General features: G+C 50.8%; 12 protein-coding genes across 12 annotated transcripts; 7 read left to right on the top strand and 5 right to left on the bottom strand.

Moving 5' to 3' along the window:
• Window positions 1-181: 181 nt before the first annotated feature.
• Window positions 182-1,558, top strand: HO173_007367 (uncharacterized protein; the record flags this gene model as incomplete). The annotated part of the gene is made up of 1 exon (XM_037309271.1): window positions 182-1,558. One exon carries the CDS (start codon window positions 182-184, stop codon window positions 1,556-1,558), a length of 1,377 nt encoding a protein of 458 aa, XP_037163731.1.
• Window positions 1,559-1,618: 60 nt separating this feature from the next.
• HO173_007366 (uncharacterized protein) lies at window positions 1,619-1,873 on the top strand (the record flags this gene model as incomplete). Its single annotated transcript, XM_037309270.1, has 1 exon — window positions 1,619-1,873. The coding sequence occupies one exon, from the start codon at window positions 1,619-1,621 to the stop codon at window positions 1,871-1,873; it is 255 nt and encodes an 84-aa protein (XP_037163730.1).
• A 3,442-nt stretch (window positions 1,874-5,315) lies between these two features.
• HO173_007365 (uncharacterized protein) lies at window positions 5,316-5,705 on the bottom strand (the record flags this gene model as incomplete). Its single annotated transcript, XM_037309269.1, has 1 exon — window positions 5,316-5,705. The coding sequence occupies one exon, from the start codon at window positions 5,703-5,705 to the stop codon at window positions 5,316-5,318; it is 390 nt and encodes a 129-aa protein (XP_037163729.1).
• Window positions 5,706-6,409: 704 nt separating this feature from the next.
• On the bottom strand, window positions 6,410-7,103 carry HO173_007364 (uncharacterized protein; the record flags this gene model as incomplete). The annotated part of the gene is made up of 2 exons (XM_037309268.1): window positions 6,410-6,748; window positions 6,798-7,103. 2 exons carry the CDS (start codon window positions 7,101-7,103, stop codon window positions 6,410-6,412), a joined length of 645 nt encoding a protein of 214 aa, XP_037163728.1.
• A 548-nt stretch (window positions 7,104-7,651) lies between these two features.
• HO173_007363 (uncharacterized protein) lies at window positions 7,652-8,329 on the top strand (the record flags this gene model as incomplete). The annotated part of the gene is made up of 1 exon (XM_037309267.1): window positions 7,652-8,329. The coding sequence occupies one exon, from the start codon at window positions 7,652-7,654 to the stop codon at window positions 8,327-8,329; it is 678 nt and encodes a 225-aa protein (XP_037163727.1).
• A 178-nt stretch (window positions 8,330-8,507) lies between these two features.
• On the bottom strand, window positions 8,508-9,208 carry HO173_007362 (uncharacterized protein; the record flags this gene model as incomplete). The annotated part of the gene is made up of 2 exons (XM_037309266.1): window positions 8,508-8,834; window positions 8,894-9,208. The coding sequence occupies 2 exons, from the start codon at window positions 9,206-9,208 to the stop codon at window positions 8,508-8,510; spliced, it is 642 nt and encodes a 213-aa protein (XP_037163726.1).
• Window positions 9,209-9,538: 330 nt separating this feature from the next.
• HO173_007361 (uncharacterized protein) lies at window positions 9,539-11,083 on the bottom strand (the record flags this gene model as incomplete). Its single annotated transcript, XM_037309265.1, has 5 exons — window positions 9,539-10,522; window positions 10,573-10,607; window positions 10,660-10,829; window positions 10,887-10,990; window positions 11,048-11,083. 5 exons carry the CDS (start codon window positions 11,081-11,083, stop codon window positions 9,539-9,541), a joined length of 1,329 nt encoding a protein of 442 aa, XP_037163725.1.
• Window positions 11,084-12,398: 1,315 nt separating this feature from the next.
• On the top strand, window positions 12,399-13,049 carry HO173_007360 (uncharacterized protein; the record flags this gene model as incomplete). The annotated part of the gene is made up of 2 exons (XM_037309264.1): window positions 12,399-12,458; window positions 12,630-13,049. The coding sequence occupies 2 exons, from the start codon at window positions 12,399-12,401 to the stop codon at window positions 13,047-13,049; spliced, it is 480 nt and encodes a 159-aa protein (XP_037163724.1).
• A 1,246-nt stretch (window positions 13,050-14,295) lies between these two features.
• HO173_007359 (uncharacterized protein) lies at window positions 14,296-15,612 on the top strand (the record flags this gene model as incomplete). The annotated part of the gene is made up of 1 exon (XM_037309263.1): window positions 14,296-15,612. The coding sequence occupies one exon, from the start codon at window positions 14,296-14,298 to the stop codon at window positions 15,610-15,612; it is 1,317 nt and encodes a 438-aa protein (XP_037163723.1).
• A 1,742-nt stretch (window positions 15,613-17,354) lies between these two features.
• HO173_007358 (uncharacterized protein) lies at window positions 17,355-17,920 on the top strand (the record flags this gene model as incomplete). Its single annotated transcript, XM_037309262.1, has 3 exons — window positions 17,355-17,684; window positions 17,737-17,808; window positions 17,861-17,920. 3 exons carry the CDS (start codon window positions 17,355-17,357, stop codon window positions 17,918-17,920), a joined length of 462 nt encoding a protein of 153 aa, XP_037163722.1.
• An 885-nt stretch (window positions 17,921-18,805) lies between these two features.
• Window positions 18,806-21,011, bottom strand: HO173_007357 (uncharacterized protein; the record flags this gene model as incomplete). Its single annotated transcript, XM_037309261.1, has 2 exons — window positions 18,806-20,496; window positions 20,555-21,011. The coding sequence occupies 2 exons, from the start codon at window positions 21,009-21,011 to the stop codon at window positions 18,806-18,808; spliced, it is 2,148 nt and encodes a 715-aa protein (XP_037163721.1).
• Window positions 21,012-23,172: 2,161 nt separating this feature from the next.
• Window positions 23,173-23,932, top strand: HO173_007356 (uncharacterized protein; the record flags this gene model as incomplete). Its single annotated transcript, XM_037309260.1, has 3 exons — window positions 23,173-23,757; window positions 23,810-23,865; window positions 23,920-23,932. The coding sequence occupies 3 exons, from the start codon at window positions 23,173-23,175 to the stop codon at window positions 23,930-23,932; spliced, it is 654 nt and encodes a 217-aa protein (XP_037163720.1).
• Window positions 23,933-24,425: the final 493 nt, after the last annotated feature.

Below are 24,425 nucleotides of genomic sequence, written 5' to 3'. Positions count from 1 at the left end.
TCCTTCAAATTGTCTGAATCCTTCAGGGCCACCAGCGCCTAATGACACGTCTGTACTCTTCACAATTCTTCCAATCTCCATCCTTTCCAAATATCTTCTTTTACCATCTGCCCATGTCTTGCGCTCTGTTCACCGGTACGATTCGCTGTATGCGGCGATAAACCGCTGTCTGCCGCCAGCCATGCAACGAAAGCTCGAGGTGCTTTGGAAAACCGTAGCTGTTTTCCTAGTCGCTTCCTCTCTGCTCTTGGGCTTCAGCTGGGATTACACCAATGCAAAACCATACATACCCAAATGGTTCCATTCCTCGGATTGGAACTCCGCAAATGAGACCGGTACCGGAACAGTGACTACTCCATCTCCTCCACCAAGCCCGCCATCCAACCCAATTTTGAAAGATGGCAATAGCACTCTGCTCGAAATGGCACCGTCTTATATCAAAGCTATTATGACTCCGGAAGATACAACCTTCCCAAGACTGGCTTGTCCAGCGCCAACTGGTGATCGTTATCTTTATCTCAAGGCCGGCTCCACAAATATGACCCACGGCCGTACTCTACGCCCGAAGTATTTCTTTGCCCTTGATCTCCATCAATGCGCGAGTATCCTTCCACGCTTGATCGGCTCCGTTATTGAAAGCATACGCTTTCTCGGTCCTCAGAACTGCGCTTTGTCGGTCATAGAAGGCCGCTCTGATGATGGGACGTTCGAGATCTTATTGTCGCTCCGCGAGGAAATTGAACGCATCGGTGCCAAATACTATTTCAACTCCAGCGACATCAACCCCACCGTAGGCGATCGCATCAAAGCCCTAGCAGAACTACGCAATCAAGCACTCCAGCCACTTCTGGACCACGCCGATAAAGGAACACCCACGAATGCTACTACCGTGGTTTTTATAAATGACGTAGCGCTTTGTATGGAGGACATCTTGGAGCTAATCCACCAACGAAAGTATCAAAACGCTGACATGACCTGTGCCATGGATTGGACTTACGTAGGACCTGACCCTACCTTCTATGACGTTTGGATCGCGCGTGGGATGAACGGCGACACTTTCTTCAACATTCCCGAAGATGGAAACTGGAATTCCGCGTGGAATATCTTCTGGAATAATCCCAGCGCGTCCGAACGTCAACGGACGGGGAAGCCATTTCAAGTCTTTTCGTGTTGGAACGGTGCCACGGCGTTCACAGCAGAACCGTTTCTTGGATCGAAAATCAGATTTCGAACTTCGCATGAGCATGAATGCCCGCAGGGCGAACCAAAAACCTGGTGCACGGAGATGTGGCATTTTGGATACGGCAGAATCGCAGTAATCCCTAGCGTTAATCTTGAGTATAGCGACGAGGCAGCCAAAAAAATCAAGACGGCAAAGGGCTACGTCTCCAGATGGGTAGGAAGCGCTGATGCTGAGGGCGAAGAGAGGATTAAATGGGAAACGACTCCGCCCTCCACTGTTAAATGTATGCCATCTTATCAAAACCAGACTTGGCTGCCCTGGGAAGAGCAACTGCAAGCCATCGAGCACGAATCGCCTCCCCGAGAAGTACCGTGATTTGGCAGATAGCAAAGTTTGTTGGACTCTTGATAGGGTAGACCGCATCTAGTCTAAAAGATGTATAATACATTAATCTACGCAGCCCAAGTGCCTACACCAACTACCGAACAACAGAGAGCCTTCGTAACAGTCTTCTCAACACACCGCATCGAAGGCTTCACTCCAACGAACCAGATGACCCACGTTCTGTCTACAGCGCCCTCCAACAGTCAGTCCAAAGCACATACAAGAATCGAACCATCTATTTCTATCCTTCTCATACTGCAGCAGGAGCTCGCTATGCTCAACCCGTACAATGCTCATTTCAAGTAATGTCTGCTCGGCTCTCCTTTCACTTCCTCGCTCCGACAACCGAGCGAGCTCGGCATCCTCGATCCTTACCCCTTGGAGGTTTTACGTGGGCCGTCTGCTTCACTGAAAAGTTTCGCTCTGGTTCGCCCCGTGTTGCAAGCTGCTCATGGAGCCGGCTAGGGCACCTGCGGTTAAACATTCGGCGCTTGCGTTCCATTGTTAGACCGTGTGATTGCGGTTCACGCTCGCTTTGTCTGTCTGTGTCCCGCTCCATCTTGTTCTCCGTCTCCTGTTCTTCCGGTCCCTTGCGTCCCCTCGCGTCCCTCGCGCCGTTGGTGCATCTCATACTGGTGTCTGACTCGACCGGTGACTCGACCGGCGATGCTAGTCTCTGGAGTCGAAGGTGTTGCTTGATTGACGATGCCGTCTGCTTCGGCGGTCTGATCGCGAGGAGTTGGTGTCGACTGCGATGGCGACATCGGTGGTCCGAAGGCCTAACTTAAGCCATGGTCTGTGGAATGACGAACTGGCACGGGACAGGATATGGGTGTCACTTGCTCTGTAGTGATGTTTCACAATTGAAAACGATGGAAGTGGTCATTGAACAGGAACGCTGCCGTTTACCATTCGTAGCGAAGGGATCCGCGGCCCTCCAATCTCGGGATACAAATGGCTGTCACTCTGCGCAGTTGAATTTTTCCTCCGCGGTCGGGCCGATTCAGACATGAGACGCATAAAGTTTTGTCTCCCATCGGAAGAAGTGAGATGAGGGATGGTGTATCTGAATGGAAGATGACAGATAATGAATCAAAGCGTTGACCTTGAGCTGCCTGGAGTCGCTCTTCTTCGGAGCGAAAGACTAGAACGAATATAGAAAGCAACCTCATTGATTATAGGTCGAATATCGACATTCCTTGCTCAGAAGACAAATGGAATAAGCTGCAATCCGTCCATTTCATGAAGGAAATGCCAAGGAGACCAAAAGGTATGGAGCGAGATGGTTCCCGTCTCCAAAATTCCGACCCACTAAGCTTACACAGGTATGTTCATGGTAGAACGGCAATGTCTCGACTTGCCTGGGTTGAGCCACTGGAATCCATCTCGCATGCTCGTTACAGTTTGGATATATAACTTCCTGCTTTGGTAGACGAGGCAAGGTTACACCCTATACGGTAGAGCCATAAGCGAGCAGCACGACAGTCTCAAGCCCATGCGTTGGACTTTGGTTGTAAAAAGCGGTCTCGTAGAGTACCAATGGTGTAGGCCTGCAGGTTGAAGACTATACCCGACGACTGTGCGGACCGCACTATCACTTACTACACTGGCACCAAGGTGTGGAACATTCGGTTTTGGGCAAGCATACACATGCCGGTCAAGTCATATAATTTCGTATGGAGGTAGAAAGTACGCAATGTCTTCGCAGTTGCGAGTCTGCTCGTCCTAAGCCATGAGACAGGTGCTCGAAGCCTCACAAACTCGGCCCATTGAAACGGGGATTGCACTTCTCTCGCACCCTCCTACCGGAAACATCTCGATCGGTGCCACCAAAAGGCTTCGAAAGCCGGAACCGCCACCGGCAGTACCAAAGAGCGGACGTATCTCGATCTTTTCCCCTCCTCCCTGAAGGATGCATCAACAGGACCCCAAGCCAAAACAAAAATTTTCAAGATACCCGATGGTCTACGAAAGACGTCGACACGGGATGGATATTTTCATGCCACTCTGTGAAAGCAAGCCAGGAAACGACGTCCACGAGTTTCACAGGGCACCGAGATCTGCTCCTCCGAGGCCTCGTCGAGTTCGAAGTCTAGGTCAGCATCAAGTGCTTTTGATGAGTCTCCAGTGGTGTTGGCCGAAACCGTTGGAGGTCCATGCGGGATCCGCTAGCAGACAATGTTTGCTATTATCTCGGCGGTTATTGGAACAATCAAAATTTGCATTGTCCAGTAGACATTCCAGGGATCGGGGCCATTTTCCTCCCCTGGCTTGCACACTAATAGATCAAGTATGCTTTGAACCCTCTCGCCTATCCTTCGCAGACAACAAACCCGATGACATGTCATTCCGTCCTTTGCCCCTCCTTCTCTCCGCCCGTGGTTCTCCGCCAAGGACTCCACGTAGCTGCTATCGGCTACGATGGTAACAGCGCTCTTCGAATACCCCTTTGCCATATATGAATGTGACACATTCGTCTCCCATACACCGACAGACCACCCATCGTATCCAGCGTGATCAAGACACTCGGTGATGAAGTAACCCTTGAGCTCCCCGTGGGCAAGCATCTCGCATCCGTTCATCCCGTATAGGCGAATAAAAACCCTTGCGTTCCGACAGTCTCCGCTGACCGGAAGGGAGCTGGGGTCGGAGCTGGGGACCCGGATCGGAAGCCCATGCACTGGACGAGCGTACGCGATGACCCGACCTGAGCCTTTCGGTCCCTGATAAAGCTAGCTGGCTACAGCATTCCCACCCAAGGAAGCCACACCGGTGTGGGCCATCGCTGGATGGTGTCCGAGATCGCAGTAACAATTGTTGCGATCGGGTCGATGGCAAGACCGGAGGCGTCGCCGCATCTTAGGCTTCGAGCGTACCGCGACGGCACCGGTGGGGACGGTTCCCCGAAGCTAATTAGGGCGCAGCTGCTCGGGTGTCATAGGTATGTGGTAGGGGAGGGAAGTGGCGCGATTGGTTCTAGAGGTTGGGGGTGGTGGACTGTCTTAACGAGGTGGAGTCGCGATCTTGAGGCAGCTGAATGAATGAATGATAGACTCGCCCTCGTCGGGTGGTAGGGTGGGCGGATTGTTGCGATTGGTTAAGGCAGGTTTTTATAATTGATGGGGGCAGGGATGAGGGAGGGAGAGGATAACGGGCGGGTGTTTATTCACAGTATCAATCATTGGTGTGAAGGAGGTGGGATGTAGGCCATAGGGAGTGTGTAACCCTACGGCGCATAAGATGCTAGATAGATAGATAGACAGAGAGAAAGGTTCCAGCACACGTACGTGATGAGCGACCGATAGTCTGAAGGATTATAGTTGACGTGTACTTCATTCTCGGATCTAGTATTACGTTTGAAGACTGGCAGTGCGAGAAGCGCCCTTGACTACCCGATGATCTGCATGCTGGTGGTGTGTTCGACCTTCCGATCGGAACGCATCGTATCCCACCATCACTCTCCTAGAGTGTGATCGGGACCCAATAATACTAATTGTAAAAGGCTTTCGGGGCATAGAAGATGTAGCAGTCGGAGTCCTGGCCGAGAAGCAGACGAGGGACGGGGGTTGGATTCGAAGGCTAGAAAGCCGAAGTAGCTACTGCGATGGCTTTTCTCGCGAGTCGACCCTTGGCAGAGAGCGTGCTCGACTCGAGCTCCAATCCTAGAAAGGGAAAGCAGTTCCTTTCTTTCTTTGTTTCTTTCTCGGCAAGATTTGGCCCCGGTGTCCCGCGCTGTGCTCCCACCATGCTACACGTTGTGCTCCCCTACCACAGCCGCCGGGGGGGGCATCATCATCACGAGTGGCGGGGGCGGGGGCGGTCCTGGCGAACTCTGCTTGCTGCTGGCGGCGGCGGTGGAGGAGGAGGAGGAGGAGGAGGAGGAGGAGGAGCTCGATGCCGTCTTGTATCTCTGTCTGTTGCGCGGGGGGACGTTCGCGAAGATGATGAGGGCGATGAGGAGGAGGAGGGTGGCGATTATGCCGGCGGCGATGATGCCGCCTTGGACCATTGTGGGGTTTGGGCGTGTTGTGTGAGATGGGTGGAGAGAGGGGAGGGGGGTCGGTTGGTGAGTGAAGGTGGTGGGGAGTGTCTGTGCGAGCAACGGAGGATGGAGACGGAGATGCAGAGGCCGGGACATAGTGGAGCCGAATGGTACGGTGGTGGTCCAATCGGGACTGAGGGTCGTGTGGCGACGGGGACGTGCCGGAGGAGGGGAAGATATCCCGCACGGTCTGTCGACTTCGGTTCCCAATCTTGGCGTCTCGATGTTCTTGAAAGTACGAAGCAGCTTTGCAAGGTCATGCTCCAAGGATTTTCTCCGGGTGAAAAGGCTGCTGGTTGATCTGAATCTTAGAGCACGGCAAAGATGATGGTTTCAGGGCATGAATCAGTGACGATGGGGCCCTGCAGGCTCGGAATGCCTATTTTGGCGAAGATCCCGGGTGGCAAGACAATGGTATTGCAGAATGCTCGGCTCGAACGACGGTTATTTAAGCAAATGGTTTGGGGATATGCAAGTTATTTTTGAAATCCTGGAGACTCGAATTACTTGAGTCTGGGCGTTGGATAGCGAGATGACTCATTGGTGGTGTTGCTTCAACTGCCACCTTTTCGGGCACCGAGCTTGGAGACTGAGGCTTTGCACGTACGACTTGCCATGGTGAATGTGGGATCGGCATCGTTAAGACGTCGATTGCTCCTGTAGCCAATCAGCAGTAGCTGGATTTATCAGCATGCTAGCCGTAGCGCAATGACAAAAATGGAGGCTTCGGTTGATTCACGTATCCAACTTCTTGGATTTCTCGCTTCGAGACCGAAATTCACACCACGTTCTTCTCTCTTTCATCGCTGCTGTATAGAAGTGACTTGGCTCCAACGTAGGATAATGAAGACCAATTGACCCAATCCGGACACGAGTAGATTCGCTTTGGCTCCTACTACCAGGAAGAGCTTGCCCATCGACCATTCGATTGTAATCAGCTCTCCACCACCGGGGGGTATTGCGCTCATGCTGGCACTCCCTGTCTGATAAAGAGGTATGATAACAAGGATGTCCTCGTCATGGAGGTCAAGGGTTGTTGTTAAGCCTTTCGATTGGCAACAATATACACTCGGATTGTGCTGGTGATAAGCTTTGCGATAGTCGAAAAGCGGAAAAATATCGGCGTTGTTTCTGAAGATCTACCTTCCGCTTAGCTTAGGACTTCAAAATGTATGATGCCCAACGGACCCTCGAATGGTATGTGATTTGAAAAACCTGGAGCACCTGGTCCAACGCGGCCCTAATTAGCCACAATGACCTGTTCTTATCAAGCACGGTGAATGTTGGTGCGGCCGGCGCTGGAGCTGGGCCTGGAGGTGGGAGAATCGTTTGTCGGAGCTGGATGGGATGTTCTTTTTCATAGGATTCGACCAACTTTTCCGGTTCTTCTCTCATCCGATTGACAAAACCGGCCATTTGCTCCTTCATCATGACTTCTACCGTGGCTTTCACATGTTGTAAGAAGACCGCGGTTGGATTGAAAATGCCGACCATGCTGCGGTTGACTGAAAACTCAGGTGCCGCCAACGTGGTATCTCGATCTTGCTGGTAGTTTTGATGATGGAGAGAGTTAGAAGGAGTATAACGATCTTATAGAATTCAGATTCGGAGGAAAACCCTACTCATTTCCGAAAGGCAATCTCGACGAAAATCATCCACGATTTTCCAGCAGTGTGCGCGTTCACAAAGTACAGCCTTTGGTGCAATCACGGTCCAGGATTCAAAATAGACGGGAACCGTTGACAGAACATTACCCGAACACATTGCCTGAATTCGGAGCACAACGATTGAATTCGGGTAATTGTATCCGAATATCGCCCTGGAGATGTATAAGAGAAACTGCATGGCCAGATACTGGTGCTGTTCCGTTCAGTAATTTATTGATCGACCCTAGCATTATTGCTACCACTCGCCGACACGGTTCCCTCACCCAAACTCGTCTTAGTCCCTCGACCGCCTGGCTTTTCATTCACATCGAAACAGCATAACCACTTGGGTTTCATGCCGCTGATGACAATACATCAAAGACATACACCTACGAAATGAGTGACCAGGCAGCTAAGAAAAGCAAGCCTATGCCGCCGCTGGGAGCGTTTGCCAAGAAACTTGACTCTCAGGTCGATCGCGTCGAATCTGGGGCTTCGAAGGCTGAACAAAAGAGGGCGCAGGAGCAGCACGAAGGGAACACAACAAAGGAATACGGCTTAGGCGCAAAAGTAAAGCCCATGCCGAAGAAGGCGCGTGCCAAGGTGTCGGGGACCCATTCCAAACGGGTCGAGTCCTTACTCCAGCAATACGAAGAAGATATGGCGGAAAAAGAAAAAGGAGATTCAACAGAGTACTCTAGCCTAGGCGACGGAGGCAAGCGTTTGCCGAGGAAGAGAGATTTCCAAGAGTCGAAGCTTTCCCATCCTGATGAATATGAATCCGAGTCTTGGGGGGTCGAGGGAAGCGGGAAGAATCTAGAGAGACCTGGCGGAACTGGCGGCCAGCTGGGCGCCAAAGTCACGAGTAGTAGACCAAGGAGAACGCCCGCTAGTAAGCCAGATTCCCAAGTCGGTAGCGGCAAGGTACGTAGCGAGGGTGCGGTCATGGGTGCTCAGCGGCCTAGGACAGGCAATACGGGCAATTCGCAAGAACCGACTGAGTCCTGGGCATCAAGAAATGAGGGCGATGGTTTTGAATCTTTCGAGCAGTGGGACTTAGGCGATGATGATTAATATAAGAAATCGGCCGTGTAAAAAAAGAAGGCAGTCCAATTGATCAATGGAACAATGAATGTCAGCTTCTGCATATAGTGTGATAGATTGGTGGGCATGCATTTGCCAATGGAGTTTCATTGCTCCTGACACCTTCTATAACTTCTGCGGTTGTCAACTTTAGACCGGTTGTTCGGTACTAGGATCGCTGGCTTATGAACTGGATCTGGGCGAAGCTGAAGACCTGACAGACCAACTGACCTTTTCCACGCAGTATTAGATCTGACTTTGAAGGGACAAGAATCACCGATCCAGGATGCCATTCAATTGTGATAAGATCTCCGCCATCGATTGGGCTCGCTTGTATCCTGACATCACCAGTTTCAAATATTGGTATCATGACGAGGAGTACAATGCTCGAAAGATCGATGATACCTTCCCGCATGACAGCTATTTTCGGTTCGACGCTGTGATTTGATCTCCAGTAGTCGAATAGTGGATTGAGGGGAGACTGTTCTGCGAAGATCTAAGATCTATATTAGCTGGACCGCGAAAAGGAGTTGTTAGCAAGCTTGATGAGCCTACTTCAGGGTAGTAGAAGTCCCTAAATTCCTTCCAAATGGGTCTAATAAGCTTCCTGGTGGCCTCGAACATTCGGTTCAGGGGAATGACAAAGTATGGAGAGTTGTCCGTGGCAATGGGATCCAAGGACCTGAGGAGGATGGCGGGATCTATTTCAAACACTCTATGGACATTCTGAACGTTCTTGAGCTGGGGCACAGACGCCTGTACATACTCTAAAAGGGCATCCGTGGGCTGATAGACACCAACGAAATTGTGAAATAGTTTTGGTACGAGTTCGACCTTCGTCGTGGGGCTGTCGGGTTCCAATGTTGCCATGGTCGTTGTGTCGGATGGGACTTGGGAGATGATACTGGTGCCATCTCCAACAATTGTGCGGGAGGATACATTTCTATAGGAAATTTGGACGAAAACAGAGACAATTTAGAACCAATTGCCATCTTGTGTGACGTGAAAGCTTCCGATTTGTGACACAACCAAGGGCGCGAAGTCGATTTCGGCGCTAGCGCTTCACGCGCCTACTAGCTGCCGACACACGAGCAGGGGTTTGACAAGTGCAGTGCATGCAGTCTGTATAAGTCTCTTTATTCAAAAAGCTTCTGGCTCCAGATGTCTCCCCCAGTTTATGAATTAATGGTTCATGCTTGTCTACTTAGATTCACCATTTCCAAAGATTGTGTTGAGCAACAAGGGTGCCAGCACCCGAGCTCCAGGTGTCCCCACACATCTGTTTACTCTATTACCTCTCAATGTGCTCAACCATCCTCCGGTGTCCCCAGAGACTTGACTCTCCCCATCATCGTTGTCTAGCATCTTCATGTCTCGCCGATCAACTACACACATGCCTCTGGTCCATTGGCCTTGAGTCTCGACCCTGACGTCCTCGCCTCTCTTCATCTCCCAACACTCGGGTCGGATAGATGACGTGAGCGCATACCATATGCACACGATATCATGTAAAGCCATACTTGTGCTTCCCCCTTCGTGGCCGTGGTAAAGGGATTCAGACTTCTCAAACGTGGCGGAGAGGAAGGCACCAACCCATTCGGCAAGAGGACTGCCTTTCTCGATCAGAGGCTTAGTCTTTGCTTCAACTTCGTCACGACGCAGAGTGTGAGGGGTGGTGACGTCCAAGGGAAACATGATCACGTTGAGCCTTCTGTCGCCAATTTCACCTTTTTGGGGATAAGGCGGTAGCGAAGATGGTCCAGCCATTGGTGGCATCGTGCTCGCGGGATTTGGCGATGTCAATGCATATACCCTTGCGGCTGCGGTAGCATCAGCTATGCAATTGAACTCTCCCACTGGTGTGATGTTGCCAGGTTCGTCAATGGTTCCGCCCATGACTACAACCTCCTTGGCTTTCATGAAAGTCTTCGGATCTTCTGCAGCCGCAATGGCAAAGTTTGTCAACGGTCCAATTGCGATCAAGGTGATGGTGTCCGCGGGATTCTGTTCGAGAATGCGGAGAATATCATGAGGTGAGTGGCGGTTGGAGGGCGTGAACAAATTTGTATAAGATGCTGGATTGGTGTGAGCAGCGCTGACTGCAATAGAAGAGAGAAGTGTCGCAGGTGGCGGGGCATCAAAGAGATGGGACCAGGTTTCCGAGGGGCTGGTGTGGTGTGGGTGCTTTCAGCTAAATCAGTAGATGGAGAGACTGTATATTAGAGGCATCGTACCGTATGATGGACGTTGCCCAAGCCATCGATACCATCTTCCATCAATCAGCAGAAAAGCTCAAGTATTTTAATAGAATATAAACGGACGATAATAATCTGCTACCATGGTTTGACCACCAAGCGGTTCTTTGGCACCAACAGCAACGGTAGGCTTGCATTTTCGCATGGTTTCAAAGCCTTCTGGCAGACCTCGATCTTTACGCCATTGCATTTCCTTCTCGATGACGTTAAACATGGAAACGACATTACGAAGACAGCTGTTCAAACAGTATGAGCACAAAAACACAAGGGGAAAAGAGCAATGGGCCTTTCACTTTTGCGCATCTACGTTTCCGTACGTGACTGAGATCAGCAGTATTTCCATGTCCTCAGTGCTTGATGCCAGAGCCATTAGTAGAGCAAGAATATCATCGCAACCCTATGCGGGTTCCCAAGGTCAGCGCCGTTTCAGTAGCGTGGAGGAAAGAGTGCCCACCGGATCGGTGTCGATGATGACCCTACTTTTAGCCATACCGGAATCGCGTACAGACTCAGACTACAAAGGATGGATGTGCCCAGTCCTAGGTCCACCAGGCGCTTCGAGATCAAATTCGCCGAGCTTTAGCCGAGTATTGAATCACCCGGCCAAAATCCCACGCTCTTACTGCCACGAATCCTTTACTTCTAGTTCTGTAGAAGGCAAATTGGGATTGCAGTCACGTCTGAACGTTGACTGATCCCCTAGATTTCCTTCGATACCCATATTCTCATACCCGTTGAGCGATTGAGAAAGAATGCACCATGTTGAAATTATTCAGGAAGGATGGATTGATTTCTCCACATCTCTCCAGGGCCAGGTCCTAAGTACAGTACAAAATCAGGTAGCTGGGAAATACGGTGGCGGGGAAGCGTGGGGGCCAAATTTCGACACACCACTCGAGATCAGACAATCAGTAAGAATCTTTTCATAGCACAACTTAAATCACCAATTCCAGACTCCCGCTGTCACAGATCATGAGTACTACATATATTCAAACGATCTATTCCTAGTCTCCTGAAGACACGCCGTGACAAGAGTTTCATCGACGCAGTCTCGGAACTGGGATTTCTGCCGAGGGTCTCTGTGCCTCCTTAGGCTACAGGATTGGCATTTCAAAGGACACAGTCTGCCAAGGCACGGGGGTCATCAGAAGGATGTGCCTTACCATCATTGAAACCCTTTGGCTAGGCTCCTATATTATTATCGGAATAGTGGCGATAGGCGCGGGTAACATTGCGTAATCCTTCGGAGCGTTTGCCACAGGCTGTGCTGTTTCAGCCTGTTCTCATGCCGTCGAAGGAAGATCCTTGGGCTGATGCAGTCAATTGCCAGGGTCGGAAAAGACCATCGTCGTAAAGGTCATTCTTGGAGGGGTCCAGAAGAGGAACTTTTCGGGGTTCTGGAACGATGTTGAAGTCATACTCATGTGACTTGTCCAAATTAATTTCGAAGTTCAAAGGATCTTGACAGACTATTTTTAGAGATGGTAAATAGGCCTATTGTGCGGCAAAAGCAGGGATCTTTGCATCATTAAGGTAAGTTGCATATAAAGGCCCGACTAAAGGATTTTAGCGGCATTAGCGCTGACGCGTTCCCGAGGGGCTTGAGTTGAGCCTCATTATTGATCGTTGCCCATATCAACCATCCCTTCCCCTTCCCCTTCCCCTTCCCCTTTCTTTTCAATCAATTCTCCACACTCGCTGACAATCTCTTCCACCAAAAATATAGAAACACATTGATCCACATTCCACACTCATATCCAACAAAAATCTAATTACCGCCTTCTAGAACGTACATATCCTTCACCATGCGTTACTCCATCATCCTCCCTGCTTTCGCAGCTGCTGCTCTTGCACAATCCGCCAATGTAAGTTCCACCGTTGCCTAGCACCTCTCACAACGATTGCAGTCTCCTGCACCATTCACTCCGGATTTCCCGTTATCGCCTCCAAGCTTGATACCTCGTCACAACGCCTTCTTCTCTTGCTGTCAACCTGTCATCTTTGAATTCTACTCATATTGACTCTTTCTCCACCAGGGCAACTCATACACCGAAACCAACTCCCTCGGTGTTGTGACCGCCCAGCCTGGCGTCGTGACCACCCAGCCAGCTGCGGTCACCACTCAGCCAGCTGTTGCCACTGCTCAATCCGCAGCTGCTGTCGTCCCGGCAGGTGCAAACAGTTCAATGGTCGTGGTCCCTACTGGCTCAACTGGCAACGGCTCTTCCGGCACCAACGGCACTGTCAACTCAGCGAGCCTCAAATCCGCCTCCACCAAGACCTCTTCCACCTCCCATTCGTCTAGCGACACATCCTCAGCCTCTACCTCCCACTCTGGCTCCTCCACCACAAGCTCCGGCGCCTCGACAACCAGCAAGAAAGCTTCTGCGGCGGATATTGTTCAGCCCATCCTCGGTCTCGGGTTTGCCGGTCTTATCTTCGCCGCTTTCTTATAAAGTGTGTGACGCTCGGACTGCTTTGGACAACCATTTTCAGCGGCATATAATGCGGGGTTTTACTTGGCGACCAAGGCGGAGATAATGGACCGGCGTCCTGCACGAGGGACACAAAAGTGATAGGCATTTGGTGCATGGACAATCATCCTGTGATTCAGCGAGGTCAGACGAGAATATCAATGACTCTGGGCGTACTTGGCTCGTCATTAGGGCTTAGACCCATTTCCATAGATAGATCAATGAAGGATAGAGGTTGCTTCTGACCATACTGCTGTTGGAGATGACAAGCCGATCTCTCTCGCTGTTTGACCGCTTTCATTGACCAAGTCTTGCTCATAGGTCCTTTGACTCTGCGCAATCATCTGTGACGACAACATGCCTTTGCAAGACGCTTTTGGTGCTCCTAATGTTCAAGATACCGCCTTCCACAACGAGAAGCTGTCACGAGTGCGCCTCGAGCCTACTTTCCGACGATTGCCCGTTGCAGCGCCTAGCGTTTCAGATGCGCTTCTCAGATCTGGAGAGGGTCCCCTGTTGGAATGCATCTTTGTTCCTCTCGGTCTCTTTCTTTCTCCCTTGAATACAACATACCTACAACTTTCAACAAACTGTAGATCAATTATATCGAAGAAACCGATCCTAGAATAAAAATGCCTGTGCCCGCCTGATCTACGGCGCAAAGACCCCTGATCCCTGTCAGCTTCGAACGTGGGGGGGCGAGGACATTTCTCCGCCAATTACTTCTCCACCATCCCCTCTGCAATTACAAGTTACGACCGGCGTCTGAAAGGTTTATAGTGTTCTACAAATCGGGTATACACCCGAGCATCTCATAATAACCAGTAGTAGTCTCCGAGCTCGCTCCAGAGGGAGATCTCCCAGTGTCCGCATTCTGCCACTAGACCTCTCGACGGCCTTTTGATGTCAATTGAAGTCTTGACGACATTCATCGGATGAACGTCACTCCTCACTACGTGTTGGAGTCCAATTGGTCCATGGCGGTTACCGGAGTCGCGGTGGTCTCATATTCATGTTGACCGCGAAGGCCAGCTCTCCTGGAAGCAGAATCGCAGCACTTCATCCAGCTTTCAAACCTCTCTGACTTGAGCTTCCATTGTCGACTGAGCTCCTCACACTCCTCCAACTCACGCGGCACTTAAGTCTGCACGCCCATTGAGCCCTCGCGCAGTCTGTGCACAGCAGGCCCGTCGAAATTCACTTCGCAGGCCCCTCTCCCAGACTCGGAATGTTCCTCACCGGTTCTTGGTTCTGGCGCGGCTTCCAATCAGCAATATTCTATTACATCTCTTGTGCTCCCTGTACGAAGCTGAATTATCGTCGGAAACGCCGAAAACAATTGAAGCGTGAAAGGTCAGAAAGGGCGCTACATGAAGCCGAGGAAGGTTTCCAGCAGCATCCTTCTCCATTCAGCACCAATCCTTACTGGAAGGAAGAGATATCGCTTGGCCCAGGTCCACCGCAAAGGAAAGCAAATAGGGATGGAAAGGGCAGGCCTAAAGATAGCAGGGGATTGCGGACTTGGGGAGCAGGGAGCAGTACGGAGACTGGCGCGAGTAGTGCAGATACAGTGGTCGGAGAGGAGGGCGGTGAGAAGATAAGAGATAGCGGAGAAGGTTGGAATAAGAGGAGGTATCAGCGGGAGGATGAGATACTTTGGGGAAAGGAAGAGAAGGAGGGCAAACCGACGGGAATGTCGCTTTCGAGGTCGGCCAGCGGCAATGCGAGCTATTACCAGGCAAGGAACCCGGCGGTCAACGACCTGCATCCGCCCGTTGTGAGCACTCAGCCGACGAACCGAAGTGAAACGCAATGGATGCTGCAGCCACCGCCAAAAGCGAAGATCATGGAAGGAAAGGAGAGAGCAAGTTCGCCCAACAGAAGCAGGAGCGGAAGTGGTGCTAGCAAGGACAGCAAGACCAGTGGGAAGAAGCCCGAAAGCCTGGGTCGTCAGGTTGGCGAACGTCTGATGGAATCGAAGCTCAAGCGGGGAGACAATCCAGCAGCAGCTTCGTCTTCTGTGGCTATGAGCAGGGTCTCTTCAGCCAGAAGCACTGCTTCATCGATAAAAATCGCCCCGGGCCAACCGCACGACAGAGATCCGCCGTTTCCTCTCTCCCAGCCATCATTCGAGTCAATGAACCGCAAACCTCCGCCCCCACCAATCAGCATCTCCTCTGAACCTTTCCTTCTTCCACCACCTGCTGTTCGCCCACCATTGTCGACCATACCGTCAGCTTCTCTACCTCAAAAGCCAAAGGACCGACCACCACACCTTCGTCCTTTGCTTATCTCAACCAACAGCGCCTCATCCCTTCAAGTCCTGCAAGAACTCGTCGCACCGGCCACTCAACTCAACATCATCAAGTCTGCGTCTGCTGCCATACCAGATGCTGCCGTAAGTGTGAAGCTCCCGCCCGTGAGCCATCAAGAAGATGCGGATTTGCGGCTGCCGGAAGTGGAGAGCTGGTTTCCGGAGAGTGGATGGAGCTTTCCTTCAAAGTCGGCGCCGGTGCCTGGACAGAGATGGAGCATGGAAACCTAGAGCAGGCTCAGGTCTGGAATCGAGGGGGGAACGGGAATTGCATTTGCATTTGATGTCTGAATGGCTTGAAAGATGTACAGAGTACTCCCTTGCATTTGGATTTGGTACGTCATGCGCTTTCATCTGTAGCGTTTCAGCGAGTCTGTTTGCATTCTTCGGGCGGCTCATGATCACTTACGACCTCGAATGTTAGATAAGTTGAGATTCTGACTCAATGAGGTACTCATCAACACGCAGCCCTCGTGATCAACCCAAAAGACCTTGCACGAAGAGATGAAAACCCTTCCGTAATTGCCTTTCAACAGTCTGATCGATCATGATGACCTCGTTCTTCTAGTTGCGTTCCATCGTCCCACGCTGTCTGCCGCATTACAGGCCGTCGTTCGAGAGGAACGCAAGGGCCCGCCACGGTGCTCGTAGTGCCGTGCTGCGCATTCGGGTAGTGGACATTCGGGTAGTGGACAATTGAGACAGACTCCTGCGCACTTGACCTCGTTCTTCTAGTTGCGTTCCATCGTCCCACGCTGTCTGCTATATTTATAGGCCGTCTTTCGAGATGAACGTAGGGCCCGCTATGGTGGTACTGCGCGTTCGGGTAGTGGACATGACAGACGCAGACCGTCTTCCAGTTGCGTTCCATCGTCGGCGCAACAGGCCGTCGTCGAGAGGAACGCAATGGTGGTACTGCAATTGGGTAGTGGACAATTGGGACAGACTCCTGCGCACTGCCTCAGTGCGTTCCATCGTCGTGCTGCATCACAGGCCGTGTCGGAGGTTTGCACATGGTGGTACTAAAGCGCATTGGGTAGTGGATAATTAGGACCACTCTTGCTGCGCACTTCCTCTTCTTCCAGTTGCGCCATCGCCCACGCTGCTTTTTCCCCGAGGTCTCAACACTAGAGCCTGTGCACACTCTTGCGGGGCACTGCAGAGGTCTCAACACTAGAGCTTGAGTTGTGTCACCGTGTGCAGGGCTCACATACATATGCAATTTCGGTAAGGACCACGTTGTCCATCACTTTCTAGATAGGGTGTCACGCTGTCCAGAATGCTGTATTGTCGGTGATGGATGTGTTATGGTGTTGACGGCATGCTGCTATATACCACATCGGTGTTAACACTATGAGGAAAATAGCACCGGTGTTAACACTGAAAGAGAAACACCACTTGTACTAACTTTGCAGGCGCAACAGGACCGCTCTGACAACTTTCTGTTCGTGCGATCAGATTCAATGGTTTATCAGCTATCTTCCTGTGACATTTGACATTTTGCATGGCTTGCCATTCTTTGCATGGGCCGGATTTCACTGTGGGGTTTCCTAAGGTCCATGCAACACGATGAACCTCTTGAGCGAGCCTTATCACCGCACCCCTCTCAACACCCACGGAGCCAGATCGGCAGTTCAATCCTTCTCCCCTCTACTCATCAACCCCCTTCTTCCTACCAACCAACCACGTGCCCTCCCGAGAAGACAAACACCCCAATGTCGTAACCCATACCCGCAACCCGCAGAGTCCGCGCCCTCCGGATCCCGGCCGACGGCTCACCTCCGCACCTGATCACCCTCGAGACGATGGTGACCGAGCCCGTTCCGCCCCCGCAGTCGAACTCCTACGAGGGGCTGCTCTCGCACCTGGGGAAGACGGAAAAGGCCCGTCACGTGCCCAACGTGAAGGCATTCTAAACGCTGAGAGGATGGGAGGACCGCACGTGCAGCTGGGTCCACTACGGGAACGGATCGATGAAGGATGTGGAAGGGATGTATTACATCTTCTTGGCCGTCGATCACGACAGATTGCCACCGAACAGGCATCTCTCGACCGACCTGTTCGATTGCTGCGGGGACGTATTCTTGCTCAAGATGGTCAACTGGCCGGAAAAACGCGCGGCCGATTACGCCGATCCGATCGACTGCTTACGACATCTGAGGCACGAATACCTTTTCCCGGAGTATGCGGATGTGGACGATCGGGTTCTGGAGAGTGATCTGTTGGCGGCGACGGTCAGGGAGTTGCTCCGCGGGGCGGTCTTGGCGATGAGGAATCGGGGTGAGATGGTGGATGAGGATAAAGTAGGTCGACTCCTGCAATTCGGCTTTGCGGCAAAGGCTCACCGCACTGCAGTATCTCCCACCCTATCACGGAACGCCATCTGGTAAGGAATCATCTTTTTCTGCAAATGTGCACGATGAGCCGGTATGTTGCTGCCCTCTTAGCTTGCAGAGTACTTGACTAATGAGGATGTCAGGGGCACGATGGTACGGTATCCTCGTCTCCCAGGGGCGCGGGGGAGCTTCAGGAGGACTAGGATGATTCACCGATGGTAATTTGCCTCGACGAGACCACAAAGGTGAGAAGGTAGACGGAGTAGCATTGGTCATAGCGGAACGGTCTAAGTTGTGATTTGGCTTCATGGATCCTCGTCGTCCTCGCCATCACCAGCGTGGCAAGTAGTGAGGGAGCAGGAAAGCAATGTTTCCTCAGAACACAGCGAACAGATCAAGATCATTAGAAATTAGACGTGAAGATGTATGTCCTAAAGCATCTTAAAACCCCAATGGGTGCCGGTTTTGAGTGGTGCGTGAAGCCCGTATATCTATCCGAGAAGTGGAGTCTAGAACTGGATGGTATCTATTTACCTTGTCGGTCGGCCCCCACTCCAAGACGTGGGGCAAGTGAGCGAACATGAATAAATTTCCTCAACGCGGCTTCGTCCCAAGGGAATACCGAGTGCGTTCTCGACCAATGGGGCTCCAAAAGAAAGATCGGTGGCAGCAGGACGATTACATGCATTAACAGTGACGTATCAGAGCTGCTCGCACATCGGACAGCGAGGGAAGTTTGCAAAATGATCACAAAACATGCGTGCTGTAGGGAAGAGCAGGGAAAGAGGTGAGTGGATCATCCGATTGATGCACTTGGAGTGTCTCTATCTTGGCACATTCGAAGCTGATCGGTGCATGAGTAGATCCGTATGTAAGTTCTGCGGGGAGCGCTGGTGATCCAAAAGCGTCGCGCGGCAGCACGGCGGGATTGCAAGAGACGTAGAAGAGCTTCTCAGCTACTAAGAGAAGAAGTGCAGTGATTTTCAGTACCCAAAAATGAAGAACCATTAAGGTTGTTCTTTTGGCGAAGTTTCGCTTTTTGGTGCGGAGCAGATCTACAAAGCCTCTTGAGTCGGATCGATACTGACTCATTCATTACCACCTCCAACGGATCGAAAAGCAGCCACAGTCTGCGCGCTACTCACAGCGATACTGATCAAAGCCAGTGCGATACTGATGGTGCCAAACACAAGCACAGCCCAGAACGTCACGTGCTGCACGCGATCACGTTTGTCCTTCCACATCTGATACCAGCCGCTCGGTTTCCGGTTGTCCATGTAGAACTTGATCTCCCGAAGTCGAGAGCTGAAGCGCGGAAAGTTACTGAACGAACGCACGGATTCGCTTTCGCCAACCAGGGCCGGGTAAGGGGAAAGGATGTTTTCGAAATGCCAGCAGAGGTCTAATGAGTAGGGCGGGCCAGAGGCGAGGTGGGTGGAAATGGTACTAGGTGGAGGATTTCTGTGGATGAGACTGTGGAGTATGTTAAGGGCATGGCCGATGGGCCACCAGATATGTCCGAGCTGACCTGACCTGGCATTGTCGATTTTTCCACGATCAAGCTTGCCAGGTAGTGGAGTGTTTAGAAGATGCTTGAGTATCTTACGCGCACGCGCGCTACTGATATCCACCCGGAGATCGTGGACCATGATGCCTGGTCTTCTGTTGGCATTCTTGACAGCGCAGTTCTCCGTCGTTGTGAAGTGCTTGGCGTCAATGTTATGAAAGAGGAGCCGGTAAGTGTTCTTGAGCTCGTACAGGACGCGGAACTTGGGATTCACTGTGGCGGTTGAATCCATACCATCCCGGAAACTCTTCAAAGACTGAGCGTTGTACCAGAAAAGTAGTGATTGATCAAGTAAGCTGACATCCCAGAACAACGTCAAGGTTCTCGAAGAGGTCGAAAGTCGCAGGTGATCGTCAATACAATCGCTCCAGACAACACGAAGACCACCAAGGCTCATCAGCGTCTGGAGATTGAGATCATGGGCTGCGAAGACCTGATCGTTGGACTGCTCAACATCATCTTGCGAATCTAGAACGTCGAAGAGCACGAGGAAATTGAGTATGAACATCTGGCTCTCTTCTTCGGATATGAGCCTTCGCAAAGGCCAATTTCTCCGTCTTGCTCTATTTATAGCGAATATGGCCTCCAGTGTATAGAGAAGTTCGGCTTGACGCTCAGTTGTACCGGTGCCAGAGACCGAGTCAAAGACTATTCGAATGATATTGTTGCCTTCCCAGTCTTTGAGCAGCCCTTTTTCGTGACAACGCCGATGCAAGTGATTCAAATTGAATTTCTTCCGTACGTCTTCAGACCGTGGCCCATTCACGAAAGGTCCAACAGCGTCGGGGATGTTCCCCTCATGGAAATCCTTTGGCCGATTCGAATAGTCAAGCTCTGTGAAGAACCTCCCTACTTCGATGATCACGGACGTTACGTCGCTGTCCATAAAGCCGATAGCATTATCACACTTGCTAAATGCTAATCGATTGATTATGTCCCTGAGATGGAGTCCGTAAGAGTACTCGAGTTCTGGCCACGACATGCATTGCAACATACTGCTGGTTCTCAATGGAAACAGCGCTTCCATGAGCTCCGACTTCCGCAATACTACCATTTTTTGAAGCCGCGTTCCATGGTTCAATTGATGGTAGGCATTATAAGCATCGACGTCCGAATAATCTGGGGATTCGCCAGCCCACTCCCAAGGGTCGAAATCCACGGCTTCTGGTTTACACCCTAGCTGTTGGTACACATCGTCGGGAAAGAACTTGTCTTTGATTTGTAAGTCAACACACAAATTTGGAGGAATGCCGTCAGGATGCAGGCATACATCGGAAGTCATACTCAGCCTCAAGATATGATACTGAGGGACGGGCATACATTTTGATACTTCGTTGTCGCTTTTGTCTGTATACTTTTCTTGCTCTCATGTTTTCTACTTCGAAAGTGGACTCTGACATTGTTTCATCCGGAGCAGGCTTGCGCTCCTGTTGATGTAGAGTATACCGCTTGCCGTGATTCCTAATACCGCCTCTCTCTTGACTAAAGACTGAGCTGTCAGCTTTCGAGACATTTTGCCCATAATCTATATAGTTCACGTCAATATCATCCTCAGCTTTATTAGGTAGTGACTGGTAGTGTGCCGATCGGGATGGGTATTGAAGGATATCAGTGACCTTGATGGCCACTTCGTGAAAAGCTTTGTGAGATGCTAGAAGGGCGTCAAATTGGTGGCGAGATATATGAGATGGATGATTCGTAGACACAAATGCGTCCTTTCCAGCCATAGCAGTTTGGAGTTAAACAGCTCGTATGTGAAACGCAGGAACGGGGAGGTCTGAAGAACGAAGAACTAGCGAGGCTGAGACACATCTCACACCGCAAGCCAAGTATGCGGCGCAGCTCATGCAAGGCTGGCGGGCGGACGCTGCCGCGAAGTCTTCAACCAAACAATACCCATCCTTAAAAAAAAGTAAAGAGGACGAATTATAAAACCCGGACCGCCCCCAGCCCCAAGGTACGGGGCCCACGAAAAGGTCGCAGACGACCCCAAATCACACATATTTTAAAAATAAAATGCAAACTCATCTATAACCAACGCGAACTCCTCTAGTTGAGGCCACTTAAAATCACTTACCAAATCAACCCCAACAAACAATCAACCCCATATTGGGATTATATATGATGGGAATCAAGATCCATACTTTGGGGTAATAAATCACCAATGATAACTCCTATCTAAGGCATCGTCAGCTGCTTCTCAACACCCACATCACCGGTACAGGACCCTTAGTAGCGTATCGCTTCATGGGAAGACCAAATTACAATATTCACGCAGTTTGATGGCAGAACGTGTAGTGTGGAGCCAGCACGAGGTCTGCACCTAAAGTCCTAGACGCCATGCCGCGTCAAGACCTCGGAGGCTGAAAAACGTTTTATTTGAACAATAATAAGTACGCTTACTTCTGCTTCGAAATTGCGCCTGACCTGAGCCCCAGTCCGAGATCCATTGCCTGTATCAGGCCCGATAGACGTCCACTAAAGTTCAATCTACAAGAAAGGCTTTGCTATCAGCTTCTTAGCTGAACTCCGGACGGCTAGGGTTACGCAAATCGTAACCCTGAGAGCCCAATGGTGGCCAGCCCTAAATCTAACCTAATAAGAATTCCCAACGCCAGCAACTTCTAATTGTGAAATTCGATCTATCAAAAATATTTGGGCATTTGGATTTAGTTTGATCAATTATTCTATAGGACCATAGACCAGTCTGTTTGGCCAGGAGAAGAAGTTCGTCCTGGCTCCCGTCTTTATCAACATTACAGTGCGCTTTCGGGCGAGCTTTGGCGTAACAAGGACCGTCTAGGCGACCAATTGGATTTGGGAAGTCGGACATGGATTAACAAATGAAGCATTGAGTTTCTCCGTGTGAGAACTTCTACCTCACATACTAGGAGCAAAGGTAGCGCGACGAGCCAAGAGTTTGGACGCAGTACGTCTGCCTGGTCGGAGGAGGTATATTATTTATGCATAACTTTCAAGCCAGCTCATCGCATACTATCGAATGGTATATCTCTCACGACCGGACGTCGATCCGATTAAACCGATTGTTACATCATGTGCCCCGAGATTCTGCTTTTGCCATTGTGCCAGAAGATTCGGAAGTCTTTGATGTAGATCTAGAGGGTGATGTCGAAGGTCTTAAGCATGTTTCCTGGTTCTTGTATATATTCCTTTTTCAGCTGACATCGTGTGAATCTGTAAAAGCTCAATTTAAGGCAGTGAATACCACGAGTATTAAAGTTGATCTTTGTAAGGGTTTGACTGTTCGCAAGTGATATCGTATACATCATTGGAGTGAATATATTCCGAGTCAGAAAGGTTAAAAAAGATTACGACATTTGATATCTGTATAAAATGTTAGTGATGCAGACTGCTTCCCAAACATTCATTCTTGCATATTAAGACTTTATAAATATAGCGTTCGAGCGGTGCAGGTGTCATTTTCGGCCGTTGTTTGGGAGAACTTCGGCAGTGAATTGTTCAAGAGCATCACGGAGTGACAAAGATTTGATGCCCGGCTTATCATATGTTGACTCTGCAATGTCTTTCTGCAGATGCCTGCTCACTCCGCACGACAGTCTTACTTTCATCATCTCTCTCTAGCTTTCATGCCAGTATCGACATATTGGGGCTCAATCTTTCAGTCTCCCTTCCCCACTTGGATTTCTTCTGTGTAAACAGTCCAACCAAACCCGGGCCAAAAAAATCAAAGGGTCACTAAAGCCGGTGTTATCCAAACGTTGCACCGGTGGAGTGAAGTCCCGTGCTTAGCTCACATTAACAACACCACCACTTTCACCGACCGCTCTTGTTTCTACTCAAAAAGTCCACTCCCTTCGACTCACAACCAGCACAAAACCACCAGCAAACCACGTCATGCAACGCCAGATGCCCACACCGGGCCCCATCCGAGCCCTCCGCCTTCCAGCAGACGGTTCATCTCCTCACATCCTCACCCTGCAAACCTACATCGCCGATCCTCTCCCGCCCCCACCAACCGCAGACCGTGCCTACTACCGCGCCCTGCTCGAATACCTCGTCGACAACGACCCCGTCCGCCACGTCCCCAATGTCCGCGTCTTCTGGGTCCCCGCCGCCTGGGAGCGGCGCGACGTCGTCAAAGTGCGTTACCTGAACAAATCGTCGCCGAATCTGAACGGCCGATACTGTCTCTTCATGACGGATGCCAAGGAGGGGCTGCAGGTGAATCCATACCTTTCGAATGAGCAATACGACTACCATGGCGATGCATTCGTGCTCAAGGAGATCGGCTACACTTGGTTGCCGGGGGCGGACCTCAGTGATGTGGTGGGCTGTTTGACGGAGTTGAGACATGAGCATGTTTTTCCCGAGTATGAGAATGTGCCCGAGGGTATCCTGGGGTGCAATTTGTTGGAGGTGATCATGAGGGATGGTTTCCGGGACGATTTCAAGCCGGAAGGACCTGCTGAGGGCTTCGTGGGTGGAGTTCCGGTAAACGATTTTCTGCACCCCGTTTGTGGTAAGGGTGTTAACTTCTTTGTAGCATCTCGCCCGCACTTTACCCTCTGAGATGGAGGTTGAGTTGTCTGGGCCCGCAGAGTAAGCTGCTGCTTCTTCGTTTGCAGGGAAGTATACTGATGAGCGCTTTGATAGGCACGGGAGCTGAAGGTGTGAGATTCAAGGAGCATGAGATAGCTTGGGGGAAGCTCCGGCAACTCGGCGTGGGAGCTGTCATCTTGATGATAGCACGAAGGGGGAGTACGTGGAGCATCCTGGCCGGGTTTGATTCTTCGTGGCCATGACTGTCACAGGAATCTCTCTTTAGATTTAGTGGCCGGGTACTTAGCATACCTGATGGTTTAATTTGATCCAACTTCAACAACAATGCGCACATGAATCTTCTTATTGCTAGACCTTATTAGGCTTCGATATGCACTGGATGAACACTACCTCGTTGCACTTTCCATGTGTTATGAGCTCCAAACTCGCCCAAATCTAAGCTTGACACTCCAAGCGCGTGCAAATTGTGCGAGCCTTAGGTAAGATACTAAAGGGACACACTCACGTATCTTCTCAACCCTCAGCAAGAATTGCGGCTGACTTTCATCCATTTGCTATTTGCTCAATGTCTATTTGTATTCCCAGTTTGGCTGAATCGT

Source organism: Letharia columbiana, assembly GCF_014066305.1.
Source record: "Letharia columbiana isolate WasteWater2 chromosome Unknown Sc0000024_s0, whole genome shotgun sequence".
Lineage (NCBI taxonomy): Eukaryota > Fungi > Ascomycota > Lecanoromycetes > Lecanorales > Parmeliaceae > Letharia > Letharia columbiana.
Note: the sequence above shows the minus strand (reverse complement) of the source record. Positions and strands in the feature narration are given on the sequence as shown.